The 12,995-nt window shown below is 54.0% G+C and overlaps 1 protein-coding gene across 1 annotated transcript; it reads left to right on the top strand.

The window, feature by feature from the left end:
- Positions 1–578: 578 nt before the first annotated feature.
- Positions 579–3,786, top strand: LOC135287554 (serine/threonine-protein kinase pim-1-like). The gene is made up of 7 exons (XM_064400846.1): positions 579–596; positions 1,142–1,266; positions 1,381–1,508; positions 2,154–2,330; positions 2,568–2,717; positions 2,936–3,052; positions 3,661–3,786. The coding sequence occupies exons 1-5, from the start codon at positions 579–581 to the stop codon at positions 2,672–2,674; spliced, it is 555 nt and encodes a 184-aa protein (XP_064256916.1). The 3' UTR covers positions 2,675–2,717; positions 2,936–3,052; positions 3,661–3,786.
- Positions 3,787–12,995: the final 9,209 nt, after the last annotated feature.

Raw genomic sequence — 12,995 nt, 5'->3', positions numbered from 1 at the left:
AAACGGACACGGGGACAAACGGCCCCGGAGCTTCAGTTGCAGCAGCAGCAGCAGCAGCAGCAGCAGCATCGACAGACAAAACTTTAGATTCCCTTCCCCTCTCCCTCTCCCGCTGCCCCGTACCTCTCCCGCTCTCCCTTTCCCGGCGTCCCTCTCCTCTCCCCGCCTCCCTCTCCCCGTGCCGGGCTGGGCCATGCCCCCGGCCCGCCCCCGGCCCCGGGCGGGGCTGCCCCGTGCCCGCCCCCGGCCGTCCCGCCGCCGCCTGGCCTCAGCCCGGCTCTGGCCGTGCTGGCGCTGGCGCTGGCGCTGCTGGGCGGGCGTCAATGCCTGGGGCTGGGGCGGCATCGCCGGCTTTTGGCTCCGCCTGGCCCGAGCCCGGCCCCGGCCCCGACGCAGGGTCCAGTCCCGACCCCGACCCCGACCCCGACCCCGGCCCCAGCCCCGGCCCCGGACCCGGTCCCGGCTCCTCCCGGGGCCCGCGGAGGACACAGGCGGCGTTGCCTCTCCCGCCGCCTCCGCCGCGGCTTGCCCGGCCCGAGCTCCGCCACTCGGCAGCGCGGCCGCCGGGGCGGGTGGGGATGGCCGGGCCGGGGCGGGTGAGGGGCGCTCGGGGGCCGTTGCTGGCCCCGGGCCGAGCGCTGACAGCCGCGTCCCGCCCGCAGGGAAGGCGCAGGAGGCCCTGCAGGAGCGCTACCGCCTGGGTTCCCTGCTGGGGCGCGGCGGATTCGGCAGCGTCTGCTCGGCGACGCGGCTCTCGGACGGCGCCCCGGTGAGCGGCGGGGCCGGCGGCGGGCGGAGGAGGAGGGGGCGCAGGAGGAGGAGGAGAAGGATGGGGCTGGGCAGGGCGGGCGTTGAGCTGAGCCCGCTGCTCCCCTTGGCTTGCAGGTGGCCATCAAAAGGGTGCCACGGAACCGCATCTGGCACTGGAGCGAGCTGGTGAGTGAGCCGGGACAGCGGGAGAAGCCGGGCCGTGCCAAGCGGGGATGAGCCGAGCCCCGGCAGGGTGGAAGCCGCCAGGACGTCTCGAGGGGGAGTGGGCGTGGGGCCAGCGCAGGGCACAGAGCATCCCGGGCTGGCTGAGGGGTTGCCCAGCCCTGGCACGGCATCAGCCCCCACTGACGGCATCGTGCTCCTCCCGCAGCCCGACGGCACCAGCGCTCCCCTGGAGGTTGTGCTGCAGGACAAGGTGTCCACAGGCTTCCCCGGTGTCATCCAGCTGCTGGAGTGGCTTGAGCTCCCCAGCGACATTCTGATGGTGCTTGAGCGGCCAGAGCAGTCTCAGGACCTCCTGCATTTCATTCGGGCACGGGGGTTCCTGTCCGAGGAGGTGGCGCGGCCGCTGTTCCGCCAGGTGCTGGAGGCCGTGCGGCACTGCACCAGCTGCGGGGTCCTGCACCGCGACATCAAACCAGAGAACATCCTGGTTGACCTGGCCACCGGGCAGGCAAAGCTCATCGACTTTGGCTGTGGCACCTACCTGCAAGAGACAGCCTACACTCACTTTGCAGGTGAGCCTACACAGGGCTGTGCTCCCGCTCCTGGCATCTCATGGCCCAAGATCTCACAGCCCAAGCTGGCTGTGGCAGCGGGGATTCTCCCTTTTGCTGCCACTCAGGGGACTGAATCTGCAGCTGAGTTGCTTTAGAGCAGGGGTGGGTGGGGAGTCATCTTCCAGCCCTGCTGGCAGGATTTGCCCACCACTGTGCCCAGGACTGGGGCTGGGCTGGTGCAGCCAGCCTGACAAAAACAGCTGTGGGTGGGGGTAGCAGAGAGGGAGGTCGGAACCTGTGCCCCAGGTTTGGTGTGCAGGGAAGTAGAAGGGCTTGGACTGCTCCACTCGCCCTGTTTGCCTTGGCTTCATAATATGTTTGGGGCAATGCAGGCAGGGAGAATGAGGGCATGGTTTTTCCCCAGCACACAGTGGGTTTTTCCTTTGCGTGTCATGGTCAGGCCTAGCCAGGGCTTCCGCTGTCCTCTTCCCACACCAGTGGCTTCTTTTCCAACCCAAAGTTTGTACACCAGTCCCAGGTGCTGGTGAGAGGGCAGTGGTCACCCTGTGTGCCACTGCTGCAGCCCCTGCATGCCCAGGGATGCTGGGGCCAGGCTCTGGGAGCAGCAGCATCCCCCTGATGAGCTCCATCTGTATTCCACAGGAACACCATCATACAGCCCCCCGGAATGGACCCGCTTTGGCTGGTACCATGGCGAGCCAGCTACCATCTGGTCCCTGGGCATCCTGCTGCACCAGATGGTCTGTGGGAAGATGCCTTTCAGGAGGGGCTGGAACTTCAGCTGGGGCCAGCTCTCACTGCCACAACGGCTCTCTCCAGGTGAATCCTCTTCTCTGGGCATGGGGGGAATGCCAGTGCTGGGAGACAGCAGCGGGCTCGGGAGCATCCCACTCTGGCAGCTGCTGAGGAGGTGGCACATGTCCTGCTCTCCCCCAAAATCAAGAAAGTTCCGGCCCAGCTCTGAGCGCATCCAGCATGGCCTGGGCAGGGAACAGTGGGGCAAAGCAGACAGGAGCCTTCTCCAGCTGACGGGCAGTTTCTGATTTCTCTCCCCAGAGTGCCAAAATCTCATCGGGTGGTGTTTATCCATGCACTCTTTGGACAGACCCTCATTAGAAGAGGTGTTCTGTCATCCTTGGATGCAGGATATTCCTCTGCCGTAGAAGAAGGGAGAGAGCCACAGTCACACTGTGATGCAGGGCCCTGGTAAGTTACAGCTGCACACATGCCTTGGCAATGAGAAGCAAAGGAACCCAGCCCGTGTCACTGTACCAGGGTCATGGGATGGGAACACGCAGCCCTTGTGCTGGAGCTGAGCTGCTCTGCCCAGCCCTGGTGGCCGCCATCCAAGCAGGTTTTGCTTGTCCTGGTTCCCTGACAGCTGGGGCCCTGGGCAGAGCCCTGACAGCCTGGTCTCACCCCAGGGAAGGAGAAGGAGCTCCCAGAGAAGCTGTACCAGGTGGGGCTGCTGCTGCAGGAGACAGCGAGGATGACATCAAGGATGACAACCTCTTCCTCAACCTGGCCACCAGCAGTTGAAGGTGATGCACTATTATTGTGGCACCTTCTTCAAAGCCAAACTCCACAGGGAATTTGCAGATGAATCCACACGTGGGGAAATATGCTCCCAGATTCGGGCATTGCCCAGCCTGGCTGGGAAGCAAAGGTTCCCCCTTGGCTGGGGCAGATGGAACTAAATCTTCAGTCAGCTGCCCAGCTGCTTTTTTGGCAGGGCTGGTGGGATGGGCTGGGGTGGGTACGAAATGGGAGTGGGCTCCTGGCCCTGCCAACAGCCCCCAGCACCCACCGTGCCCCGGGCTGGGGCTGGGGCAGCCAGCCCGACACAAACCCCCGTGGTGGGAGCAGAGGTGGGACTCCAGAACCTGTGCAGGGGCTTTGCTGTGCAGGCAAGGAAGGGCTTGGGCAGCTCCACTGCCCTTGTTTGCTTTGGGATCACGGTTATTTTGGGGGGCAGTGCAGGGGGAAAGAGAGAAAGTGTGGACTTCCCTCACCCATGGCTGGATTTTTCCCTAGCATGTAGGGGTTGGGCCTTCCTCAAGGCCCTGACAGAGCTAAGAGTTTTGACCTTTCTTCTTCTTTTCCCTTTTTGTCTCTAAGCTCTTTTCAACAATTTGTTTGTTTTTTCTAGAGGAAGCATTCTAGGTGGTCCAGTCTGGATTGGGAAGTGCTTGGGAGCAGCTGCAGCGTGGATGGGCCGTGCCCTTGGAGCAGGCTGAGGACATCGTTTGAGACCAGCTTTTTTTCCAGCCGTGGATGGCGTGAGGTGGGTCCCAGTGTGCTTGGCAGGGTGGGATCAGAGCTTTTGGGAGATGGCAGCGAGCACAGGAGCATCCTGCTCTGGGCAGCTGCTGAGCAGGTGGATGTGCCATGGCTGGCTGCAGGCTGGGCACATATCCTGCCCTCCTGCCCTGCTCCCAAAGGCAGCTCTGGGCACAGCTCTGGGCATGGCCAGCATGGCCTGGGCACTGCGGGCAGCTGGGACAAGGGGACAGGAGCCATCAGCTGACGGGCAGTTTCTGCTTTCTCTCCTTGCAGCCAGGCTCTGCGGATGCTGAGGCTGCTCTGGGCTCTGCCAGGGCTCTGCTGGAGCTCAGCACCGGACTGGAATCAGCCAAAGAAGAAATGGTGTCACCTGCAGCACAGACTTGCTTGAGCATTGTGACAACACAGCTCAAGTTTGCAGCGTGGACACCTCCAAGGGAAAACATGACACCTCCCAAAAATTAAAATTGTTCAATAGCTTCTGAAATCAAATCAATCTGGGATGACTCCAAATGATATTTTTCAGCTTGCTCAAGATGTAGCTCAGCCCTTCTCTGAACAGTTCTCTCCCCCACCTGCCTTTTACTTCTCAACTGCTCCCTCTTTTCCCCCAGTGAATTCCCAGCCCATCGCAGTCTCCATCACTCGGTGGACTTCCTTGTTGCCCCTGACCACAAGGAAGGCTGAGCCCCAGGCTTGGGGACTCATGCTGTCACTGGCTGAGGAGCAGCAATGTTTCAGAGGTCCAGTGGCATTTTAGTGTCATTCAGAGCCACTCTCCAGCCCTCAGCTCTCCTCACTGCTGAGTTCCCACTCCCTTTTCTTCATCCTTGCAGCAGGATGAGCTCTGTGAATCCCCTTGAGCCTCCCCACTCTTCCCAGCCCACGCAGCCACCTCAGTGAGGCTGAAGCTGAAGCTTCTCTGTCTCCTCTGGCACACCAGTCCAGTCCCCTGTGTGGGGAGCCCCAGCCCCAGAGCACAGCACACAGCAGTGCAGTCCGGGCTGCAGCAGCTGCCCTGCAGCCCTGGCTTGGCTGTTTGTGGCAGCTGAATGCTCCCTGTTTCCAGCTGTCCCTGCAGGATGGCCCCAGGGCAGAGCCCAGCCGGGCTCCCACTGCAGCCCCTGGAGCTTGGGGCAGACAGTGCTCCCAGAGCTGAGGTTCACGGGGAGGACCCGGACCTGTGCCTCGCACTCAGTGTTGGCAAGTGTTGTGTTCTCATCTCCTGCAGCCTGAGGGGAAAACAACCTGTGCTGCCAGGCCAGCACTGCTCCTCTGGGCAGGGACAATGCTGAAGGGCTTTCCCATTCCAGAGGAGCTGGTACTGAGCCTTGGCAGGGCCTGGCAGGGCTGGAGCTGGGTCTGGCCTGCTGTCCGGGACTCGCTGCCCACCAACCGCCCCCACCCACCACGCTCCATCCTCCAGAGACAGAAGGGTCTGTGTGTGCCAGGGGCTCTTGGATGTCTGTGCATCCATGGACAGAAGGGTCTGTGTGTGGCAGGGGCTCTTGGATGTCTCTGGATCCATGGACAGAAGGGTCTGTGTGTGCCAGGGGCTCTTGGATGTTTCTGTATCCAGGGACAGAAGGGTCTGTGTGTGTCAGGGGCTCCTGGATGTCTGTGCATCCATGGACAGAAGGCTCTGTGTGTGCCAGGGGCTCTTGGATGTCTCTGTATCCAGGGACAGAAGGCTCTGTGTGTGCCAGGGGCTCTTGGATGTTTCTGTATCCAGGGACAGAAGGGTCTGTGTGTGCCAGGGCTCTTGGATGTCTCTGTATCCATGGACAGAAGGGTCTGTGTGTGCCAGGGGCTCTTGGATGTCTCTGTATCCATGGACAGAAGGGTCTGTGTGTGCCAGGGTTTCCATAATGTCTCTGTACCCATGGGTATGGGATGAACATGGACAGTGAAAGTGTCAGTCACGTTGCTTGCACACTCCTTCCTTTGTGTACAAGACACATCCATGCACACCCCCACATATTGGTATATTAATAGGATAGGGATGGATAGAGACTTCACACAGAGCTCTAACTTTGGCATAACTCACCCTTTAGCCAGAGACCAGGGGATTTTTTCCCCAGCTCTGTGTGAGAAGATGTCCAAGAGCTGAAGGAGCAGCATTCAGAAGCAGTTTCAGGATTTCTACGCAGGAAGTGGAGCTCACAACCATCCATATAACTTGCCATATTCATTGGGATGGGCTGCTGCTTCTCTAGGAATATGGCCCAATGCAGACACGAGACTTGGAAAAATCCCAGCTCTCTGTGAGTTTGTGCAAAAGGGGGAGCAGCACAAACGCTTTGTGCCTGCCTGGGGAACACAAGGTCCAAGGAGCTTTGGTGGCAGGTGAAGTTCCATTCTGTGACATTCTCAGAGTGGCACAGGACAAAGGTCCAAGTACCCCCAATCCCACTGATGAAGTCCTTAGAGTGCTGCACATCCTCTAGGAAAAGCTGCTGTCAGACAATCTATTGGGATTTATAACTTTCATTTGCAACACTTTAAATCCAAATTTCAAACTGCAATATTTTTACATACAAGACACAGTAATGCATAAATTCATGGTAGATCTCTCAATTTCCTATTGATTCAATCATAATTTAAAATAACATAATATTGCAAAGAAAACCCTGAATGTTTTTAAAAAGGGATGCTGAGGTCAGTAAGATGAATCCATGCCATCAGAACGTTTACAGAGTAACTGATTTCTCTTCTTGAAAAGATCCATTTCCTCTTAATCCAAAGTTACCGAAGATTTTCACTACGCATTTGTTTTTTTGGTTTTATCTTTCATATTTTTTTCTTTTCTTTTTTGTCCAGTGTTTTTAACAGAGAACTCGTCCTACAAAAGGAATGTACAGCAAAAAGAGAAATATTTCTGATAAACAATGAAAATGTAGGCTCCTCCTCTGTTTCTTTTTCTATGGATACCCTGAAAAAATATCTAGCAGATATGAGCAGAGGTGTGAAGTGTTTCATTTGGACTGTGCTGGAGTTAGCACTGCTGACATCCTGATCCAGTCAAGAGCTGCAGAATTCTTTTGCAGATCTCAAACCTTGTGTTTGCAGGCACAGCACCTGCAGTGCTGACACACCAATGCACATGAATAACTGTTATTCCCTCTCAGAATTTGGGCTCTGCCCCAGCACGAGGTGCTGCAGCCCTTTGCTCCTGGTTCCCATGCGGAGCAGCTCCCTTCCTGCTGGCTGAGCTGCTCAGGCAGAGCCCGGCAGCTCCTGTCCCTGCAGGGCTGAGGCTTTTCCCCATTGCTGGGCACAGACTGATGGAGCAGCACTGCTGAACACGGGCACACCCAGAGGCACCAGGAGCAGCTGCCTTTGTCCACCTGAGGCTCCAAGGCCCAAACTCTGAGCAGCCAGGGCTGGAAGAGACTCGCAGGCTCCCTGGTGGCTGTGCTGCCCCACTTGTGCCCGGCCCAGCTCTGCATGAGGCAGAGGGAGAACAAGGGGCAGCTCCCTCCCAGCCCAGCCCAGGGACCCCTCCAGCCCCAGGGCTTGGGGTACTGTCAGCACCTGGTGCTCCAGCCACCACTCCTGCTGGCCCTGACAGCAACACCCAAACTGGGACTGATCCTGAGGGAGCAGCAGCAGGGCCTGGATCTGATCCCTGACTCTGGGGCACGGCTGGACAAATGACCCCACAGCAGCAGCAGCACATGGAGCTGACATTCAGCACAGCCCCTGCCACTCTTCCCTCCCGTGTGCAGTGGTGTCACAGCAGCCTGAGGCACCTGGGAGCCCCCAGTGCCAGCAGGGACTTGAGATGGCAGCCCTGGGCTCCTGGAGGTTGTGCAAGGAACTGAGCTGGAGTCTCCCAGTCCATGTGGAGCTTCCAGATGGAAAAAGCTGCTGTGAGCAGGCAGCTCCAATGCCACAGCAAGGAGGGTCTCGACCACTGGATCTGAGCCAGTCCCACAGTCCTGGGCAGCAGCCACTGAGCCCTGGGGGAACAGAGGGCACAGCAAGAGGGACAAAACTTGGCAAGGTCAGAGACTGGAGAGAGCCAGACCTGGGACAGGAACAGCTGCTCCATTGCACTCTTGGAGAAAGCTCCTGGCTGGTTCAAAGTGCTGAAAGGTGTGAAGGGCAAAGAGGAGGCCACAGCAAACCATGCTCCTGTTTCCACAGCCTTCCCTCCCCGTGTCCCAGAAGGAATTGGATGGACTGTGTTCTTCTCTCCAAGTTGTCTTGTTCAGCATGAGCAGCTTAGCACCAGGAGCTGAAGGAGCTGAAGCCTCAGGCCACAGGAGCTGAGCAAGAGATTTTCTGAGCAAATGAGTGCTGCTAACCTGGACCTAACTGAATTCAGCAGATAGAATCCTGGAATCACAGCATCCTTTCTGTTGGAAAAGACCTCTGAGCTCATCCAGTCCAGCTGTTCACCCAGCAGTGCCAAGCCCAGCACTAAACCACGTCCCTGAAGTGCCAAGGCCTGGACAACAGCCCTGAGTGAGGCCTGAACAGCAGGCCCTGAGCCAAACGTGGCCTCTGGATGAACCTTACAACCAAAGGTTGTCTTAGTATCTGCTCATTAATGAAATATGCATGGTCATTAGCATTGTGATAGATGTAGCCACTCCTTAGTGACACACGTATTGATCTTTTTGTATTTGCAAGCCAGACAGGGCCATGAAATCTGACATCTGGCCTTGTTTGGGGCTGAAGGATCAAAGTCACCTCCCTTGGTTCCTCCTTGAGCCCTGGCCAGGCTTTGGGAGGGACCCAAGAGGAGGATGAAACCAGATGTTGCCGCACTAGAAGTGCTGTCAGTTTGTTCATTCAGCACTGTCAGAGCTGGGCCCTCTCACAGCGGGCTTGGAGCCTCACCTGTGGCTGGAGGCACCTGCAGGAATTCCCAGTGTCGAGGAGTGGCTTTGCAGCCCTTGGCTGGGACAGCTTCCCCCAGCTGCTGTGTGGATCTGGGGGATGGTAAAGCATGAGGGGAACTGGTGCTGAATCTTTCTTAATCACTGCAGGCAATCTTTGGTGCTGATGGTTGGCTGCATTGCTGAGCTGCTCCTTTTGTGATTCTTTGCTGCTTTGAGCTGCAGTAAATGACACTGATTCCTTCCGTTGGAGTCTGTGTCTTTGGTGCTGACCCTGCCCACTGGTAAAACAAAACTGGCAGAGTCTGGCCAGATCACAGCAAAATGTCACTTGTTAAATGTAAATGTGAGGAATCAGTGGCATCAGAAATTCCCAGATGGGAAGCCCTTCCCTGGAGTTGGCTGGCTCTGGAGTGGGCTGAGGTCGCAGCACTGTGTGAGCAGTGGGGCAGTTGGTTAAAAGAAGCTGAACCCCTGGATGTCTTAAAATGCATCCAAAAATTGCATACGGAAAAGGAAAATAATTTGTGAGTTTGGGCAGACAAAGATGAATTTGTTAACAGTACATTGGAAATAGCACCTTCAGAAGGAACAATTCTTGTAGGAATGCTCCCACATGGAGCAACAGAAGAAGGTCTTAATCTTGAGCTCCGATGCATTTGTGCAAGTGAAATATTAATATCATAAATAACTATGTACATATTTATAGTATAATAAGGCCTTAATATATATATTGATAGATATATTTTTATATGTATGTTTATACCTATCTAGCTATATCTATATTTCTATATCAATATCTATATCTATGTATAAAATAGTAATAATGTGAAATAGTGCTGACAATACTAATTTGGTAGCTTTGGCTGCTCAGGGATGTAACATTAAACACTCTACAGAAAAGGATTGGCCAGGACCCTAATGTCAGAGGTAAACTTTGTGAGATTGTATACAATGAAAAAAGGAGGAGGGGATAAAATTGTCTATTTTTACAGGGTTTGCTGATACTGTGATGAAGAGTGCTTTGTCTGTTACTGTGGAAAATACCGTGATTAAGACTGCTGGGTTTTTCATGTAACAGACTATCCTCAAGCTGCAGGATTTGTTGAACAGGTGAAGGGGTTGTTAAAAGAGCAGTTGAAAACATGAGGAGATGGGAACCTGTCCCCATGGAGAACCCATCTCCCAGATGTGCTCCATGCCCTTAACAGTGGCCCACTGGGGAAATGGAAACCCCCTGGCTGTGCACAGCTGCACCCAATTTGCACCTACAACCATGGGCCGTGAGGCTTGCACTGCCTGGGAAATTGTTGTGGATGTGATGGCCCCTGGCAGGGCCAGCCCAGAGGCTGCAGGGCTGGACCTTCATGCATTGGAATTAATTAGGATAAATCCAAAGCAAATGAAAGCTATCTATAGTGAGACAGGAATTCTGATTCCTCCAGGACTCTTTGGTTTGGTAACTGCTCGCTTGGAGCTTGGTCTTGCAAAGTGTTCATGTCATGGCAGGAGGAAAGGAGGAATTGATGCTGAATATAAAGGAGAAATTACAGTAATTCTGTTAAACAATTGTCAATAAGATTGGATTATTCAACCCCATGACAGGGTAGCACAATTATTGATATTGCAATTTTAAGCACAATTGTGAAAAATGGAGATCTACCTCCAGTCATTACCATTTGTGGAGATAAAGGGTTTGGATGCAGCAGTCCTAACAATGGAGCCAGAGTGTGGGCCCGGAGGCCAAAAGGCCCTCCTGAGGCAGCTGAAGGAGCAGCTCCTAGGAAAGACAATATTGAATCCTGAAACCTGGGCAGGAACAATGGGAATATGTCCCTGCAGCCAAGTATTCTGTGTGAGAACAAGTAGATATTACAGGATACTGTTTTACACATCCTGCCAGACCAAATCTCCTTGTTTGCCCCAACGGCCCCTTTGGAAAATGCTCTGATCCACAGGGCTCCATGTGAATGCTGCTGTGGCACTGAGGGACTTCCAGACAAATTCCATCCAGGAGCCTGGGTGCCCTCAGGGACTGGGACCCAGCCCCCTTCCAGCCAAAGGGGAAAGGGCCCCACCAAGCCTTGTTAGCCACAGACAACATGGTAAAGCTGACCAGCAAAGGACTTTGGAGGCATTGTTCTGGAATTAAAAAGGCTCCATCTCCATGGACAACAGAATTATTGTTCCTTACTCAAATGAGATTGAGAAAAAATTAAGAACGGTGTCACTAAAGTACTATTGATGTCTGTAAGTTGTACCTTGATAGTCAGCCAGAATCTTTGTTTGCCACAAACACCTCCAGTGTTTCACCAAGGGATCAGTCATCAAAATTTAATGATTAGTTCTGAAAATTTCAAGATCAGGGTAGCCAAAGTACTCCATGTCACTAATTGCTGGGTTTGTTCTCAGCTGATTTTGGGAGGAATGGGGCTCCCTTGGAGGGCCCACCCTGTGGGGTGGCCAGAACTCAGTCTATGGGCTCTGATTTGTAACTGTCAATGAAGGGACAGTTCAAGAAAACACAGGAATACAATGATCCGTTTGACAGGATTCACTAAGATTTCCCTTCAGGAGAAACCGAAGCCTGTTCTAGTTACAGAGGCCACAGTGTGAGAGGATTTCTGTGCTTTACCATCACTGCCAATGTCAGTAGAGCTTGGGCTGCTGGAGCTGGTCGGTGTCAGTGTTACCCCACTCCTGGCTGCAGGGCCACCATTTAGGGTCCTTCAGCAACAACCACAAGGAAGACCTGGAGCCCAGAGAACATTTTCCCCCCAAGGAGTGCCTTGGGTTTCAGAAAGCAAAAGATTCTGGTTCATCCTGTGCCCCATGTGTGCTGTCCCATCCTGTGGAGTTGACTGGATGGATTATTAGAAGAAGTAGCAAATGATGCTGTTAAAATGTCCAGTAGCACATCCTATGGGCTCCAACAAACACAAATGGGGACTCCACAGAACCGCATGGCCTTGGATTATCTGCTTGCTGGCCAAGGAGGAGCCTGGGCTGTCATGGCACAGGAATGTTGCACTGCTGTCAGGGATGGGTTTGAAGGCCAACAGTCAGCAATCACCTTGACAGAAGGAGCAGGAGAAGAGTGGCAGAAAGAAGAAAATTCTTCTTGGTGGGATTAGCTTCAGGGCTGCCAAATTGGAGGCTGCTGTGAAATGCATTTGTGGCAGTGTCTGTCATCATTGCAGTGTGTGCACTTGGTGTGCACTCTAACATTCCATGTTCCAGTTGTCGTGACACTTTGTGCTGGGAAGTGGAATATTGAGACTTGTCTTAAAAGAGACAGTCTCAAGAAAAGAGAGACATTTGATAAATAACAGAGAAGAACAGCAACTCTTTAGGCATGTTTGAAAAGGAATGTGAATAGCTCTGAGTAATGAAATTTAACAGCACTTAATTGAAGCACAAGGGGAGATGTCTTTATGCCTAATATGTAAATCTAAACTGTGCTATTGAAAGAATGGTTATGAAGGTTGTACTTCATTGTAGATCTCAGGACCCATCCAAGTAGCAAGGCCTGAACAGGCCCAGAGGGAAAGTTCATCTCTAGATGAACCTTCCAAATAAATGTTATATTTGTATCCACTCACTAACAAAGCATTATTAACAACGTGATCAGTGGATGTGTTCCTTGATAAAACATGGATTTCTCTTTCTGTATTTAGAAACCAGACAAGGCCCATCTGGCCTTGTTTGGGGCTGAAGGATCAAAGTCAACTCCCTTGATTCCTCCTTGAGCCCTGGCCAGGCTTTGGGAGAAACCAATCAGGAGAATGAAACCAGATGTTCCCACCCTAGCAGTGATGTCAGCTTGTTTGTTTGACAGTGTAAAAGCTGTGTCCTCTCACAGCGGGCTTGGAGGCTCCTTGACTGCAAAGGTGGAGGCACCTGCAGGAATTCCCAGTATCTGGGAGTGGCTCTGCAGTCCTTGTCTGCCCCAGCTGATGTGTGGATCTGGGTGATGGTAAAGTCTGAGGGTAACTGGTGATGGATCTTTAATCACTGCGGGCAATCTTTGTTAGTAATGACTGGATGGATTGCTGAGCTTCTTTTGTAATTCTTTGCTAATGATTATGTGCTTTGCTGAGCTTATCCTTTTGTAATTATTCGCAGCTGTGCATGATATAAATTACAGGATTCCTGAAGTTGGTGTCTGTGTCTTTGGTACTGATGCTGCCCACTGGTGAAACTGGGCCCCCTCTTGCCTAAGAGTTACCTGGGAAGGCAAAACCCCTCACTCCAAAATTCCCCCCTTCCTCCTTGTTCCCTGCACTTCATACACTGAGCATGATGTCCTGTGGTCTGGGGTATCCCCGGGGTCAGTTGGGGTCACCTGTCCTGG

Source organism: Passer domesticus, chromosome 30 (assembly GCF_036417665.1).
Source record: "Passer domesticus isolate bPasDom1 chromosome 30, bPasDom1.hap1, whole genome shotgun sequence".
Classification (NCBI taxonomy): domain Eukaryota; kingdom Metazoa; phylum Chordata; class Aves; order Passeriformes; family Passeridae; genus Passer; species Passer domesticus.
The sequence above is the reverse complement of the archived record's forward strand: the minus strand, read 5'-3'. Positions and strand labels throughout refer to the sequence as shown.

What these genes read in the sequence shown, in the direction of transcription:
- LOC135287554 (XM_064400846.1), top strand. An exon ending in AGCCTACACTCACTTTGCAG is followed by an intron (nt 1,509 to 2,153) that starts GTGAGCCTACAC and finishes TGTATTCCACAG; the next exon opens with GAACACCATCATACAGCCCC. An exon ending in GCCACAACGGCTCTCTCCAG is followed by an intron (nt 2,331 to 2,567) that starts GTGAATCCTCTT and finishes TTCTCTCCCCAG; the next exon opens with AGTGCCAAAATCTCATCGGG.